The sequence below is a fragment of the Megalobrama amblycephala genome, linkage group LG3 (assembly GCF_018812025.1).
Source record: "Megalobrama amblycephala isolate DHTTF-2021 linkage group LG3, ASM1881202v1, whole genome shotgun sequence".
NCBI classification, from domain to species: Eukaryota; Metazoa; Chordata; class Actinopteri; order Cypriniformes; family Xenocyprididae; genus Megalobrama; species Megalobrama amblycephala.
In genome coordinates, this window is record NC_063046.1 from 22,564,644 (window position 1) to 22,582,717 (window position 18,074).

The following is an 18,074-nucleotide window of genomic DNA, read 5'->3' on the forward strand; positions in this document are numbered from 1 at the left end:
GTAGTGTCAGCCCTGGGGACTCATTTCATGAAATGAACGGCCATTGACAGACATACTGCTGATTACATCAGGGACTCTTTGGATCCCTGCGCCACGAATAAAAATAAATGACATTTTAAATTCAGAGGACATCTTGTGAGAGGAACAAGAGTAATAATAACAAATAAAAGATGAAGGTATTGCCAAGATACTTCACATTCACACTCAAACTAGCTTCAATAAAAATGTACATTTATTCATTTAGCAGATGGTTTTATCCAAAGTAACTTGGAAATGAGGAGCATCACAAACAATGTGTCTTATAATATTGCATACATACAATATTTGCATTACACAGTGCCAAGTTTAGAGTGTGAGAATGATTATCATGGAAGCTTGGAGTAGAAAGTGAAATGCAGAAAAGAGAAGAAAGAGAGCAATTTTAAGATTAACTATATTTAATTTTAACTATATTTGAGTATATTTTACAAATATAAAAATGATTTGAATCTGGAGGGTTAGCTGCATGGGACAGGATGACATTTGTAGTACGAGTGACCACGTTATTGGCCTCATTACAGAGGTTATGGGACTGCAACTGTTCGCCCAATGTAGAGAGCTATAAACACTCTCACACATGACTAATTGACCTGCCAACTAGTGTCTCATGGTCTAGATGACCAAAACAGAGCATATGCACAGCATTAAAATAATCTCTGTCCTGGAAAGGAGATGGGAAGTCTAGAATTAAACTTGATACATATGCAGCCTACATTTTATAACCTATGAGCCCAACAGACTAGAATCTTATTATTTCTTATTTATCCCCACACAAGTAGGGCCAGAGGAACTTTTGTTTTTATGTCTGTGACTTTTTTGTCCATTTCTAAGCCAATTACCTAAGACCCAAATACCTGAAAAGGCAGATTGGACTAAATCACATTTGTTCTTTATGTATATATTATCTAAAGGCAATTCCGTTTTTTTGATTGAAACAACGCAGAAACGCTGCTGTTTGGCAGGAACTAGAGATCGACGGGCTCTCTATTAAGAGATGCTCAGTGGTGCTGTATAGAGGGCACCGCATTTTATGAACCCCATCCAAAACTTCACACCGTAACCATGGCAACAACAAGAAATCTGGCCCCTGAGGAAAGGGACATTACCAAAAAGCTGTTCTGAAGTCAGTTTTGTGCTTTAATACAAAAGCCTCATGCATGCTGGGATTGGAAGATGCTTTGTGAATGTCGCATAGCTGCCTGACCTGATGAAACAGTAGATGTTCTGGAGCTGGGGCAACAATACACAGCATGACAACAGACCCTGTGCCTTCATCCAAAATGAAACTTTATCGCATTCGTAAACAAAAACAAAATGGAGGCCATATTTGTGCCTCCAGACGGATTGATTACCACAATAAATGGTGGAAAGACAGCAGACAGACAGTGTCTTTTGGGAGCTCTTCCGACAACTCTGAAAAGGCTTCTCAGACAGACGTGAAAACAGATGCGAGCTCTTGCACATTTCCTGATAATAAAAAACAGCCCACATGTTTTGCAACTGCTGAGTCACCACCAAGTGAGCAAAAATTCATTATTGTTTTTGCTTTAATAAAATCACTCGAAGCCCCATTCCCTGAGAATGGAAACCAGCAGGTTGTCAAAACTCATGATAAGCAGATTGACATTTTTGAAAAGCAGTTTAAAATCAGTGTGGTGGGATTATTATTTAAAAAAAAAAAAAAAAAAAAAAAAAAAAAAACAACATCCAAATTTCTAAATTTCCTTCCAAAAAGCAGTTTTTAAAGTTGTTATATACTACCATTCAAAAGTTTGAGGTCTGTGAGATTTTATGTTTTGCTTTTGAAGTAGTCTCTTTTGCTCAACAAGGCTGCATTATTTGATCAAAAATACATAATAAACTGTAATAATGTGAAATATTATTACAATTTAAAATAACAATTTTTTATTTAAATATATTTTAAAATGTAATTTATTCCTGTGATGCAAGGCTGAATTATTAGCCGCATAATTTGCTGATTTGGTGATCAAGGAACTGCAATACATTATTTTAAGATTCTTTGATAGTTAATATGATGAAGTTAAAAAGAACAGCATTTATTTGACATAGAAATCTTTTGAAACATAAATGTTTTTACTGTCACTTTTGATCAATTTAATGCATCCTTTCTGAATAAAAGTATTTTTTTTAAAAAACTCTTACTGATCCCAAACTTTTGAATGGTAGTGTAAAGTGACAAACAACAAAACAGAAAATGCATATAATTGAAAGTGATACGCGCTATACAAGCACCACTAATAATTAATGATAACATTCATTTATGTATTTAGCAGTAGTACGGTATATATAGCATGAGACAAATGACAGAGGAAGCAAGTTTCTTTACCCCCCCCCCCCCCCAAAAAAAGTGATTCCTGGCCAGTTTCGACAATTTAAAGTGTTAGTTCACCCAAAAATGAAAATTATGTCATTAATTATCTGTCATTCAGTGGTTCGGAGCATGTATCAAACTGCCAAAGTCACGTGATTTCAGTAAAGCTTCGTTACATTTCAATGGTTCACCACTGGTGGGCATGACTTTGGCAGTTTGATAAATGCTCCGAAACACTGATTCGAAACAAAAGATTCATAAAGCTTTGAAGCTTCATGAAGCAGTGTTTTGAAATCGCCCATCATTAGATATTGTTGAATAAAGTCCTTATTTTGGTGCAAAAAAGTATTCTAGTCGCTTCATAACATTAAAGGTGCCATCAAATTGAAAATTGAATTTACCTCGGCATAGTTGAATAACAAGAGTTCAGTACATGGAAATGACATACAGTGAGTCTCAAACTCCATTGTTTCCTCCTTCTTATATAAATCTCATTTGTTTAAAAGACCTCCGAAGAACAGGCGAATCTCAACATAACACCGACTGTTACGTAACAATATTTGCATACGCCAGCCCATGATCGAGGCATTACACAACGGCAGCCAGTATTAACGTCTGGATCTGTGCACAGCTGAATTATCAGACTAGGTAAGCAAGCAAGAACAACAGCGAAAAATGGCAGATGGAGTCATAATAACTGACATGATCCATGATAACATGATATTTTTAGTGATATTTGTAAATTGTCTTTCTAAATGTTTCGTTAGCATGTTGCTAATGTACTGTTAAATGTGGTTAAAGTTACCATCGTTTCTTACTGTATTCACGGAGACAAGAGCCGTCGCTATTTTCATTATTAAACACTTGCAGACTGTATAATGCATAAACACAACTTCATTCTTTATAAATCTCTCCAAAAGTGTAGCTTTAGCCTGTTAGCCACGGAGCACCATCAAACTCATTCAGAATCAAATGTAAACATCCAAATAAATACCATACTTACACGATTAGACATGCTGCATGACGAACACTTTGTAAAGATCCATTTTGAGGGTTATATTAGCTGTGTGAACTTTGTTTATGCAATGATAGAGTCGAGAGCTCGGGAGGGGGCAGAGAGCGTGAGCAATTAAAGGGGCCGCAGCCTGAATCAGCGCATTTCTAATTATGCCCCAAAATAGGCAGTTAAAAAAAAATAATTAAAAATATAGAGTATTTTGAGCTGCAACTTCACAGACACATTCAGGGGACACCTTAGACTTATATTACATCTTGTAAAAAACATTTGATGGCACCTTTAAGGTTGAACCACTGTAGTCACATGAACTGATAATGAAATATGTCTTTAGTATCTTTCTGGGCATCTGAAAGTGTTAATAATCTTGCTGGCAATGGAGGCCTCACTGAACCATCGGATTTTATCAAAACTATCTTATTTTGTGTTTCAAAGATGAACGAAAGTCTTACAGGTGTGGAATGACATGAGGGTGAGTAATTAATAACAGAATTTTCACTTTTGGGTGAACTAAACCTTTAATGATTACATTAATTTATGTATTCAGCAGTAGTACTGTATATTTAGCAAGACCAATAAAAGAGGAAGCGAGTTTCTTCACCCCCAAAAAGAAAAAGTGATTCCTGGCCATTTTGACAATGTAAATTCAAAGCTGTTGCAAAAATTAAAAACTTGAGTTTTGAGGGTAGAAAAGAGAGACGTACCTTTCTTAGCAGTGGCCATCACGGCATCAATCTAACCCAAACTCAGGATTAGCTTCTGTTACAGCCTCATGGTAGATATCATCTGACCTCAAAACAACCCTGAGAGACAGAATGAGAATGATAAAAAAAAGGAATCAATAAACAGAAGTTGATGGCGTAAGAAACAGAGAGAGATGAAATAGAAAAAAAAAAAACAACAACAATTATCTAGATAGATTTTTTAAACCAAGACAGAGGGAATATCATACTCTTTTAATGCAGTTAAGAGGCTTGCATTGTTTGTTAAATCTGTTGAATGTTGCTATGACACGCAGTAAACGTATTTGGCTGAGAGCCCGAGACACAACTAAAATATGGAATCTGAGGGTGCAAAAAATGAAAATATTGAGAAAATTGTCTTTAAAGTTGTCCAAATTAAGTCCTTAGCTATGCATATCCACTCACAAAAATATTTTTTTTTTGATATTTACAGTAGGAAATTTACAAAATATCTTAATGGAACATGATCTTTACTTAATAACCTAATGATTTTTGGCATAAAAGAAAAATCGATAATTTTGACCCATACAATGTATTGTTGGCTATTGCTACAAATATACCAGTGCGACTTGTGACTGGTTTTGTGGTCCAGGGTCACATATTTTAAAGGTGCCCTCGAATGAAAAATTGAATTTATCTTGGCATAGTTGAATAACAAGAGTTCAGTACATGGAAAAGACATACATTAAGTTTCAAACCCCATTGCTTCCTCTTTCTTATGTAAATCTCATTTGTTTAAAAGACTTCCAGAAAACATGCGGACCTCAACATAACACCGACTGTTACGTAACAGTCGGGATCATTAATATGTACGCCCCCAATATTTGCATATATGCCAGCCCATGTTCGAGCATTAGACAAGGAAAGACTGTATTAATGTCTGGATCTGTGCACAGACAAGGTAAGCAAGCAAGAACAACAGCAAAAAATGGCAGATGGAGCAATAATAACTGACATGATCCATGATAGCATGATATTTTTAGTGATATTTGTAAATTGTCTATCTAAATGTTTTGTTAGCATGTTGCTAATGTACTGTTAAATGAGGTTAAAGTTACCATCGTTTCTTACTGTATTCACGGAGAAAAGAGCCGTCACTATTTTCATTTTTAAACACTTGCAGTCTGTATAATTCATAAACACAACTTCATTCTTTATAAATCTCTCCAACAGTGTAGCATTAGCCGTTAGCCACAGAGCATAGCCTCAAACTCATAGAGAATCAAATGTAAACATCAAAATAAATACTTTACTCACATGATTCAATGTAGGCACACAGCATGCATGACGAACATCTTGTAAAGATCCATTTGAGGGTTATATTAGCTGTGTGAACTTTGTAAATGCGCTGTAATATAGTCGAGAGCTCGTGTGGCAGGGAGCACGCGATTTAAAGGGGCGGCGCGCTGAAAAAAATCAGTGTATAGTTAATGATGCCCCAAAATAGGCAGTTAAAAAAATTAATTTAAATAAATCTATGGGGTATTTTGAGCAGAAACTTCACAGACACATTCAGGAGACACCTTAGACTTATATTACATCTTGTGAAAAAGCATTCTTGGGCACCTTTAAGATATGTCAGTACAAAGTAAATAAAACAGCTCAAACATGCATTTTAGTCTCAGGCTAGCTTAAGCCTTGTCTGTGAAACCGGGGGTACACGTTTTCCAAGGGGACATTAAAAAAAAATTGTGTTTCAGAGACGCACTTTGCATTTTTAATCCTGTCAGAATCTGCCAAGTCTGTGTTTTTCCTCACACAACCTCTGTAAAAATTGTTATGCTTGATGCCTTCCAAACTCCAGATGCTGTTTAAACAGTCATCATTTTATAAGCTTCAGTCTTTGTCTTTCTATTACTCCACCCTTATTCCTCTTGGTGATGATAAATGTGCCTAATCTGATCTCATATTTTTGCGACTCATTAGAAAAGCGCTGCGACTAGGATGAGCGAATACAGAGGGACTTTCTAATTCACCTGGGAGCTGAAAAACTCACCACCACCTACTGCAAGAGAGAGAGAGAGAGAGAGAGAGAGAGAGAGAGAGAGAGAGAGAGAGAGAGAGCGAGAGCGAGAGAGAGCAAAACCTGTCTACACTACATCCACTCTGTCAAATCGAAGACATACTGCAAGAACCGGGGCATCAAGATGTTAAATGCACATTGGAGAGAAGGAAGTTTGATGACGTAATTAAGTGGCAGAGAGCTCAGATCATCATAACCACAGCAGTTTATGATTACAATTTTGGCCAGCAAATAACCACCTAGCAACCGCATAGCAACACCACGGCACCGTATCAGTGAGTTTTGCATGGATCAAACACCATCAAATTCACTTATGAAAAATTTAGTTACTGTATTTGGTGCACACCCTTAGATGAAACGTGTGCACAAAATGCAATAACTTATTTTTTGTACTGCAAATGCAATAACTAATTCTTTTGTGCATCTATGCAATAACCATTTATGCACCAAATACTAATTATTTTTTGTGCACTAAATGTTATAAATATGTTTGTTCACCAAATGTAATAACCATTTTTTTTTTTATTTCATTATTGCATTTGGTGCACAAAAAAAAAATGTGTTACTAAATAACAAATATTTTTGTGCTCCGGATGCAATAAATAATGTTTGTGCACCACATGCAATAATTAAATGATACTTTTCAAAGGGTGTGGTTGCTAATTCCAAACTCCACAAATACACCTGGGGCACATTCAAGCGCAACGTTTTGCTACGTTTTCCGGGTTGAACGACATGTTTCCTGGAAAAGGTGTGCAACGGGTTTGAGATACGTTTTCTCTTGTTTGGTGGGTGTCAGATATGTCAGCCCAATCAGCGGCATTATATATACACCACGCGGTATTAAAGAGACAGCTTGAACAATGAGTATTAATGTAATATAAAAATACTATACTTATATATTTTACTGTTGTATTGAGAAGTGACACTTTAATAAACTTTTCTATACTCCTCTGATTATATAATGGTAAATGTTACAATAGCAAAGCACAACAACAGTGATCAGCAATAATGATAAGCCTAATTAATACAAACAATAAAAATAATATAGATCATAACACAGTCTTAAAGGTAAGAAGTGGATTATCCTTCACCTGAAATGTTTGTCTTTTCATCCTGAAATGCAAGGCAAGTGTTGCATCACAATAATTAGAAGTTTCCACAAATCCTTTCACTGGATTGGGATGTTCTGTTCTGTTTTATTCTGGACGGCAAGGGCAGTGACTGTAACATCGAGCGTATGTTGCAGTATTAAACACCTATTTATACCAACTTCATCAGGCTCCGAAAATTCTTCAAAAAGAACACAAAGAATGTCCTTCTCAGCTGCCATAGTTGCACCACCGTTTCCGTTTAAAAAACGTTTTGCAACGTTTTGTCGGGGCTGAACGCAGCCCTGATATCCTTTTAATCACTCAGACTGTTTAGTTTAATATTATATATTAAACAGACACAGATAAAGTTTAAGATGTGAGAACTCGAGTGTGTGGGACAGTTGAGAAAAATATCCTGTTAAAACTAGTGTTAAAAAAAAAGAAGCACGGCAGCTGTGGTTGGGTGTGTCCCTTAATAAATTATTCTTTCTTTCTTTTCCTCTGTCCTATATTTCTCAATGCTTACTTTCACAAATGACTAAATGAATTTAGAATGTAGTGCATAAATAATACACAATTGCACACGTACTCTAATATCAAACCACATCGATTTCCCTCCATCTCTACATCACACTTAGGCTGAAGTGTCAATACAAGCGCTGCAACAGATATTAACCAGTTACAGTCTGTACTAACATGGCACAGAGGGAAAACTGGGTCAATGTCTCATATGGATTGATCTAACAAGGACATTTAAATGCCCATGTCATAACCCTTTAGAACCAAAACATATTCAGCATGCATCTTAATTCTGAAAGCCATGCCATCTGGAAAAAAACAACACCACCAAAATCCCAGGAGATCTGCTGTGGCTTGTTATCGTGCATTCTTTGATAATTGTAGAGTGTGATTTTCTTAAGGCAAAAGACTTTGAGAAGTATAAGCCCTAACCTGAATTTACAGACATAGCCTACAGGCTATGTCCCATGCATATATATTATAATATATATTATAATTACAAATGCATCCAATAATTTATGAAAACTTATGAAAAAAGACCGAAGGAATGACACAATGAGACACAAATGATCTTCTCGAGTCCTCTTCTAGTAACGTTAGTCGTATACAAACTTATATAACATCGATCATTTTTTAAAGCAAATGACTTGAAATACTCACAAATTCTCACTGATAACAGACGTCTTCTGTGGAAGGTTTCAGTATAGAACCTCCAAAGAAGCTACAGAAATGAAACAGAAACCTGAACCTGCAAAATCCAGCCTATTGTCAGAACCAACCAAATGCTGGGTCTGCGAGCGACTGCTCGACTTCACACACACTTAAGAGGCACAACTTCCGCATTAATCACGTGGTTTTTGTTGCTAGTGCACTACATCTGCGTGTTTACTATGGTGTTTACAGCGCCTGAGTAGTGACTTTAGTGGTGGGGATTTTGATTCATCAAGTCGTTTTAGTCAGTTCACCAAAATAAATCTTTCACAGATTCTCGGGCTGTGTTCGAAATCGCCCCACGTGCCCTTAAATAGGGCACTATTTGAGGGGAAAGCCAGTGGTGTCCGAAACCATAGTGGACGTTATCGAGTGTACTCATTCAATCCCATAATGTACTGCTCAACGGCTAGAGAATACATACAATGCACTGTGAGGGTCGTGCCAAATGAATTTCCGCGTCTGACCAAAAGATGGCGCTGCAGCTGAATCATCCATCCATCCATCCATCCATCCATTTTCCAAACTGCTGGTCCAATGTGGCTACAGCATAATATCATGAAGGTATAAATTGCATTTTGATTGATTATTTAATAAGATTGATTATTTAATAATTTAATTTAATAAGGTTTATACATGCTAGTTTCCATGACAGAGTTCAAGATAAATCTTTTCATTTCTAATGGAGCTGCCAGTTTTGCCAATTTTAAAATGATTATGAGTAGCAAGTACAAACTATGCAAAACTGGCAGCCCTCCTTCAAGTGGACTATATTGTGGACTAATGTAGGAAAAAGTGAATAAGGGTATAGGGGGCGATTTTGAACACAGCCTTGGTTTCCTTCATTCAGAGGTCGTTTGGCTTTAACTAACCAAGGCTTTAACTATTTTGCGAATTTATATTTCGCAATTCTAACTTTTTTTTTCAGAATCGCGAGATATAAAAAAAAGTCAGAATTGTGAAATAAAAAGTCACAATTACCTTTTTTTTATTTTTTATTCTGTGACGGAAATAAGCTTCCTATGGCAATATTGAGAAGTGAATCATTATTTCGTCCTATATTAATTATGCGTGAATTTAAAACTAATATTGTTTAAGCATCACATTTATAAGTAGATTTTTACACATCTGTCATTATTCTATCCTTGTATTTACATGACAACCTGAAACTAACAACAGCTTGCACTTGAATGCTACTGGTAGGGCTGCACGATTAATCGCATGCTATTCTCACGCGCATTTCGTCAGTAAAGCCGGTTCCCTGATTACCGCTAAATCACCATCACCTGCTTTCAAATGAAGCGGCATTTAATAGACGGAGCCGTAGGTCACTGAAAAGCCACGCAATATCGCGTTCATATCGCAGATGAATCGCCTGCGATAATGAACGCGATATTGCGTGGCTTGTCCGTGAACTACGGCTCCGTCTATTAAAAGGCGCTCCGTTTAAAAACAGGTGATGGCGATTTAGCGGTAATCAGGGAACCGGCTTTACTGACGAAATGCGCGTGAGAATAGCATGCGATTAATCGTGCAGCCCTAGCTACTGGTGTACACTTGTCTGTCCTTGCTAGATCCCAGCAAACAAGGGACGTCCCCCGGACGTTGTGAACGTCCGTTAAGGTCCGCGTTTGGTCCGCTTTGTAACGTTCGCTGACGGACGTTCGGAGGACGTCCGCGTTTGGTCCGCTTTGTAACGTTCGCTGACGGACGTTCGGGGGACGTCCGCGTTTGGTCCTCTTTTTAACGTCCGCTGGCGGACGTTCGGGGACGTCCGCGTTTGGTCCGCTTTTTAACGTTCGCTGGCAGACGTTCGCCGGACGTTCGGGGGACGTCCGCGTTTGGTCCGCTTTGTAACGTTCGCTGACGGACGTTCGGAGGACATTCAAGTCCTTGCCAGTTTGCGAAAGTCCTACTGACGTCCCTCATCTGGTATTTCCATAACAACACTTGTAAAAAAAAAACAGCGTTGCCTTTTATCAACAGACCTTACACCTTGAAACTCAGACAAAGGGCAAATGAAACTAAACCTACTGGATTTAAAGGAGGTTGTGTTCCTTAAAAATCCCTTTAAACATGATAATGGATTTACAGAAACCATGATTGTTTTGTTGTGCAGGTTGATATTATGGTTTTACTTCAAGTAAAAATAGTAGTCGAATTCGGGTCATTCTACAGAAAAGTCCACTTTTGACAAAATGTCTTAAAATGTATTTCTTTTGCTAAGTTTTAAACTTAGACCACATTATTATATTACACATTGACTTTATGAATACAAATGACAGCTTTATGATTTATTATTATTATTATTATTTTGTGCATTTAAAGACAGCATGTAGGCCTACCATTTTTTTGTCACTGGTGTTACCATACTTCTCTGGCATTTTAAACATTTTTATAAAATGATATTTCTCTTTTTTTTCAGCACATGCAGTCAGAGTTACAGAAAAAAAGATAATGAAAAAAATAAGGAGATTATGTGTGTTTTTTTTTTTTTTTTTCAATCAGGTTAGTTAAAAGTGATTGAATTATGCTAATTTAATTATGCATGTATTTGCTATAACAATGGAAATATTTGAAAAACAGTTATAAACAAGTAATGCAATCCTTTACATCTTAATTCTTGAGTTTAGCAGAATTCAATGAATGTAAAAGTATTATCATGTCACATATGACACATTTTATTTAATGAGACAGACAAAAAACAGTAACAACAGTGACACAATGAATCACCAGTGACAGATACGACCAAAGATAGCCTACTTATTCTTCAACTATAATCAAGGAGAGGAGACTAAATTTTTTACATTTTTTATACAATCAAAGACTTTTCATTGACACTTAGTGAAAGCAGTCAGTAAAAGATCATAAACAACATTTTAAAAATGTCTGTAAAATACGCTGTCTGTAAAATCGCTGCTTCTCAGCTTCTCAGTTTAGCCAAATACCCTCAATTTAGCCATATCTGACCAAAGGAGGATTAACAATAAGAAAAAAAGTTAGAATCACATTATTTAGTGCTATTTTATGCAAAATAACTAAATAAATAGCTTTGAATAAAGTTTTTTTTTTCTATAAACAACACCAGTGACAGTAACACCAGTGACATTTTTCATGAAAAATGCATTTTATGGCTGCTGCAAGGTATCAATCCACATGTTGTCAATCATGGTATATTCACTAAATTAAGTAGTTTAATCCATTTGTATTCTAGTTTTTTAAAATTCCCTAATAATAAAGTAGGTCACACCAGTGACTTCAACTAAGCTTCATATGAAATTATGATTTTCTAATTAAAATTTCTGATAACTGAAAAGAGATAGTGGACTTTCCATGTGTCTTTCTTCATGGATCTTCAGGAAATAGGAAGAAGGTAGTCAATTGATGTCAACAGTGTGATTTTTATTTCAAAATAAGAGATTTTTGTTAAAGGTAACACCGGTGACACAACACCAGGGTTTTTTTATATATATATATTTTATAATATTTATTCAGCATTTGTTTTTGTTTTTTTATGTAATTTACATAATATATTTGACAGTTATGCATACATTATTGTATTTAAACCCTGTTTCTGAGCTCAAAATAAAGCACTTTCCCACATGACTGTGGGGACGAGCACTTCTGTGCTGTTTGGAATTTTTATAATTAAAAAACAAATACTGCCACATTGATGCACAAGAAGGTTTAATTGTTCAAATATTGTTTCATATTAAAATATATTAAAAAAAAATGTTTTCAATATAAAAAAAGTGTTTTCAAGTGTAATATTTCTGTAAAGGGACAGAAAAGTTGACTTTTCTGTAGAATTACCCATTCATTGTAAAATGAAGTAAATATTAAAAATGAACAACTTTCATGTTAGCCTATGGGAAAAAATAATGGAGTAACTTCAACCTACTAACTAATTAAAGATGTCATCAGATCATGTGTGCTTTCAGCAGTTATCATTTTAAACATCAAAATCATGATGCCCCCCAATAGTAGGCTACTGAATATAAGATGTGGGATAATATAAGAATGGGACATTTTATCCAAGTCATCTCAATGGTAAAAAGTGTCCCAATCACCCTGAACTGGAGCTCTAAAATAATGTTATTGACTTCAACTGATGAATGCAGCCAAAGAAAAGATGAAGAATGGAAAAGCACTTTGCTGGCAAAGAAATTGGAAAATAACACAGGTAAGACAATTCCTATACCCATAAATACCTGTCAAACATGGTTTTATTAAAGAAAAGTTATTTAAAAAAAATTACTTTAATTTTTACACATAAGAAAGGTATAGCATGTGGCAAAAAGTGTAATATAGCCACACTGTGAGATACAAGCAAGTGACGATCGAGTGACGTCATTATTTAGGTTACGCGCATGTATCCATGGCAACGCTCGGCTGCTTCGACAGTTAACGGTCCTGCCGGTGATTTTCTCAGATGAGGCCTTGAGTTTTCTCTTTCGTCGGTCAAAAAGGTATTTTAAATTTTAGTTTAGCAGACATTAGCTACCATAACCACTGTTTATCTTGTAAAGTTTAAATTATATGACAAGATTACATTTACAAACGTTTGCTGAAGTTGTTGTCCGTCGCGGCTGACCGTTACGGCCTATCTTCAAATGTACGCTAATCTTGGTCTCACGAATCCAAATTGTCAGTAACAAATGTTTCTTAATAGACAAACGATACCTGAAACATTATTGAATGTGTTCATTTTGTCGTTTTAGGTTAGAAGCCATCGAAAAAACTGCCATCGGACTACCACAGCTGACAACGAGAGACGCGCGTGCACAACTGCATAACACACACACACACACACACACACACACACACACACACACACACACACACGGAAAGAGCACAACAATTATGAAACTGGTCATTTATTATAAATAAATAAATGTATTTTTCTCCTTACAACGTGTTTGTGTTCTTTTGTTAACCTAGAAGTAAAATAAAAAACAATAAGAGGACTTAATCGAAAGTCCCCTAAACGTCCCGAAATCTATTAAGAAACATTTGTTACTGACAATTTGGATTCGTGAGACCAAGATTAGCGTACATTTGAAGATAGGCCGTAACGGTCAGCCGCGACGGACAACAACTTCAGCAAACGTTTGTAAATGTAATCTTGTCATATAATTTAAACTTTACAAGATAAACAGTGGTTATGGTAGCTAATGTCTGCTAAACTAAAATTTAAAATACCTTTTTGACCGACGAAAGAGAAATCAAGGCCTCATCTGAGAAAATCACCGGCAGGACCGTTAACTGTCGACGCCGAGCGTTGCCATGGATACATGCGCGTAACCTAAAGAATGACGTCACTCGATCGTCACTTGCTTGTATCTCACAGTGTGGCTATATTACACTTTTTGCCACATGCTATACCTTTCTTATGTGTAAAAATTAAAGTAATTTTTTTTAAATAACTTTTCTTTAATAAAACCATGTTTGACAGGTATTTATGGGTATAGGAATTGTCTTACCTGTGTTATTTTCCAATTTCTTTGCCAGCAAAGTGCTTTTCCATTCTTCATCTTTTCTTTGGCTGCATTCATCAGTTGAAGTCAATAACATTATTTTAGAGCTCCAGTTCAGGGTGATTGGGACACTTTTTACCATTGAGATGACTTGGATAAAATGTCCCATTCTTATATTATCCCACATCTTATATTCAGTAGCCTACTATTGGGGGGCATCATGATTTTGATGTTTAAAATGATAACTGCTGAAAGCACACATGATCTGATGACATCTTTAATTAGTTAGTAGGTTGAAGTTACTCCATTATTTTTTCCCATAGGCTAACATGAAAGTTGTTCATTTTTAATATTTACTTCATTTTACAATGAATGGGTCATTCTACAGAAAAGTCCACTTTTCTGTCCCTTTACAGAAATATTACATTTGAAAACACTTTTTTTTATATTGAAAACATTTTTTTTTATATATTTTAATATGAAACAATATTTGAACAATTAAACCTTCTTGCGCATCAATGTGGCAGTATTTGTTTTTTAATTATAAAAATTCCAAACAGCACAGAAGTGCTCGTCCCCACAGTCATGTGGGAAAGTGCTTTATTTTGAGCTCAGAACCAGGGTTTAAATACAATAATGTATGCATAACTGTCAAATATATTATGTAAATGACATAAAAAAACAAAAACAAATGCTGAATAAATATTATAAAATATATTAAAAAAAAACCCTGGTGTTGTGTCACTGGTGTTACCTTTAACAAAAATCTCTTATTTTGAAATAAAAATCACACTGTTGACATCAATTGACTACCTTCTTCCTATTTCCTGAAGATCCATGAAGAAAGACACATGGAAAGTCCACTATCTCTTTTCAGTTATCAGAAATTTTAATTAGAAAATCATAATTTCATATGAAGCTTTTAGTTGAAGTCACTGGTGTGACCTACTTTATTATTAGGGAATTTCAAAAAACTAGAATACAAATGGATTAAATTACTTAATTTAGTGAATATACCATGATTGACAACATGTGGATTGATACCTTGCAGCAGCCATAAAATGCATTTTTCATGAAAAATGTCACTGGTACTGTCACTCACTGGTGTTGTTTATAGAAAAAAAAACTTTATTCAAAGCTATTTATTTAGTTATTTTGCATAAAATAGCACTAAATAATGTGATTCTAACTTTTTTTCATATTGTTAATCCTCCTTTGGTCAGATATGGCTAAATTGAGGGTATTTGGCTAAACTGAGAAGCTGAGAAGCAGCGACATTACGGACAGCGTATTTTACAGACATTTTTAAAATGTTGTTTATGATCTTTTACTGACTGCTTTCACTAAGTGTCAATGAAAAGTCTTTGATTGTATAAAAAATGTAATAAAATTTAGTCTCCTCTCCTTGATTATAGTTGAAGAATAAGTAGGCTATCTTTGGTCCTATGTATCTGTCACTGGTGATTCATTGTGTCACTGGTGTTACTGTTTTTTGTCTGTCTCATTAAATAAAATGTGTCATATGTGACATGATATTACTTTTACATTCATGGAATTCTGCTAAACTCAAGAATTAAGATGTAAAGGATTGCATTACTTGTTTATAACTGTTTTTCAAATATTTCCATTGTTATAGCAAATACATGCATAATTAAATTAGCATAATTCAATCACTTTTAACTAACCTGATTGAAATTAAAAAGCAAAACAAACATAATCTCCTTATTTTTTTCATTATCTTTTTTTCTGTAACTCTGACTGCATGTGCTGAAAAAAATTGAGAAATATCATTTCATAAAAATGTTTAAAATGCCAGAGAAGTATGGTAACACCAGTGACAAAAAATGGTACATGCTGTCTTTAAATGCACAAAATAATAATAATAATAATAAATCATAAAGCTGTCATTTGTATTCATAAAGTCAATGTGTAATATAATAATGTGGTCTAAGTTTAAACGTTAGAAAAAGAAATACATTTTAAGACATTTTGTCATACCAAAAGTGGACTTTTCTGTAGAATGACCCGAATTCAATTACTATTTTTACTTGAAGTAAAACCATAATATCAACCTGCACAACAAAACAATCATGGTTTCTGTAAATCCATTATCATGTTTAAAGGGATTTTTAAGAAACACAACCTCCTTTAAATCCAGTAGGTTTAGTTTCATTTGCCCTTTGTCTGAGTTTCAAGGTGTCAGGTCTGTTGATAAAAGGCAACGCTGTTTTTTTTTTTACAAGTGTTGTTATGGAAATACCAGATGAGGGACGTCAGTAGGACTTTCGCAAACTGGCAAGGACTTGAATGTCCTCCGAACGTCCGTCAGCGAACGTTACAAAGCGGACCAAACGCGGACGTCCTCCGAACGTCCGCCAGCGAACGTTAAAAAGCGGACCAAACGCGGACGTCTCCCGAACGTCCGCCAGCGGACGTTAAAAAGCGGACCAAACGCGGACGTCCCCCGAACGTCCGTCAGCGAACGTTAAAAAGCGAACCAAACGCGGACGTCCCCCGAACGTCCGCCAGCGGACGTTAAAAAGCGGACCAAACGCGGACGTCCCCCGAACGTCCGTCAGCGAACGTTACAAAGCGGACCAAACGCGGACGTCCTCCGAACGTCCGCCAGCGAACGTTACAAAGCGGACCAAACGCGGACCTTAACGGACGTTCACAAAGTCCGGGGGACGTCCCTTGTTTGCTGGGAATATACCTGTCACTCAAGTGACCACGCCCTTAATTATGCAGAACTTTAAGGCTTAATATAATTTAAACGGATAAGTTATAAAAAAATTCACCCCCCTCAGAGTTGTCATGAAGGGCAAAAATAGCAGTATAGACCAAAACCACAATTTGAACCAACTTGTAAACATGTTTTTTTCTGCTATAAACTTGGCCAATTTAACATGGGACTCTATGAGATTCTGCTCTCTTTTGGAGCCTGTCCCTAGCGGCCAGTCGATGAATCGCAGTTTAAGTTACTTCCGTATTGGCTTCACGAGAGAAAGGGGGAGGTTGCCGCTTGCCCCATACACCCGAAGCGTGCACACACAGCACCTGACTACTGGACTTCCTCTTTCGTGTCTGATTGCGCTATAATACTGTCAAATACACAAAAGGTTTACATAAACACAGTTGGTTATGTATGGTCTGAAGTTTTTTTGAAGTTTTTTCTGTTTTTTTACAGTCTATGGTCTGAAGTGAGTTGAGAAAATCGGACGCGTGCAGGTCTTAAAGTGACAGCATCCTAATAGTTATCATGCGGACCCTTGTCCTTAAAGGGATAGTTCACCCAAAAATTAAAATCCTGTCATCACATACTCACTTTCAAGTTGTTTTAAACCTGAATGAGTTTCTTTCTTCTGTTGAACACAAAATAAATTATTTTGAAGAATGTGGGTAACCTAACAGTAGCTGGTCCCCATTAATTTCCATAGTAGGAAAAAAATATATATAATGTGGAAATCACTGGGGACCATCAACTGTTTGGTTACCCACATTCTTCAAAATAGTTTACTTGGTGTTAATCAGAGGAAAGAATTATTGTGTCAGCAATATATGCAATACAATTTTAAAATATGTATCATGCACATTAAAAATATTGGGTTGGTAACCAGACAGTCGACGACACCCACTGACTTTTTTCCTACTATGGAAGTCATTGGGTGCCGTCAACTGTCTGGTTACCAACATGTAACATGTAAGTAATGACAATTTTCATTTTTGGGTGATCTCTTTAAAGTATTCATGGTAAAGTAATCATTGAGGAAGTATGACTGAAGTATGACAAATGTTTTTGCTGCTTTTGGCAACCTGTTTGTTTGGAGTTCATATCTGGAGTTAATGCATTTGTTTTTAATGTGTTAAATAGCATGGAATATTTAGTGAGCTTGTGCTTATATAAAATGAATTGATAAAATGAGATTTGTAAAAATATAAAAATAATAACAATAATAAAAAAAAAAAATTCTTGTGGTACAAGACACTGTGGCATGGCAATCAGATGAAAGGGGGCCCTTGGTGTTGCTATAGCCCCAGGGCCCAATGTGTTCTTAATCCGGGCCTGGTCAACCCTCCCGTTTTTTCCGGGTTTCTCATGTATTTTAGCTCTTTTCCCGCTG

At 35.9% G+C, this 18,074-nt stretch overlaps 1 protein-coding gene and 1 long non-coding RNA gene across 3 annotated transcripts in view; one reads left to right on the forward strand and one right to left on the reverse strand.

The window, feature by feature from the left end:
* lg3h20orf27 (linkage group 3 C20orf27 homolog) overlaps window positions 1-8,597 on the reverse strand; it is a 25,389-nt gene extending 16,792 nt beyond the window's left edge. Inside the window, exons 1-2 of one of the 2 annotated variants that reach the window (XM_048184650.1) lie at window positions 8,426-8,597; window positions 4,091-4,189 (exon numbers count right to left, since the gene is read on the reverse strand). In XM_048184650.1, the coding sequence (XP_048040607.1) occupies window positions 4,091-4,109 (19 nt within the window). In that variant the 5' untranslated portion in view covers window positions 4,110-4,189; window positions 8,426-8,597. Of the gene's footprint in view, window positions 1-4,090; window positions 4,190-5,386; window positions 5,441-8,425 lie in introns of those variants that run through there. The other variant, XM_048184651.1, reaches the window with a different exon arrangement.
* Window positions 8,598-12,104: 3,507 nt separating this feature from the next.
* LOC125264859 lies at window positions 12,105-14,586 on the forward strand. The gene is made up of 3 exons (XR_007184147.1): window positions 12,105-12,659; window positions 12,838-12,945; window positions 13,198-14,586. It is a non-coding gene; the product is annotated as an uncharacterized LOC125264859 (long non-coding RNA).
* Window positions 14,587-18,074: the final 3,488 nt, after the last annotated feature.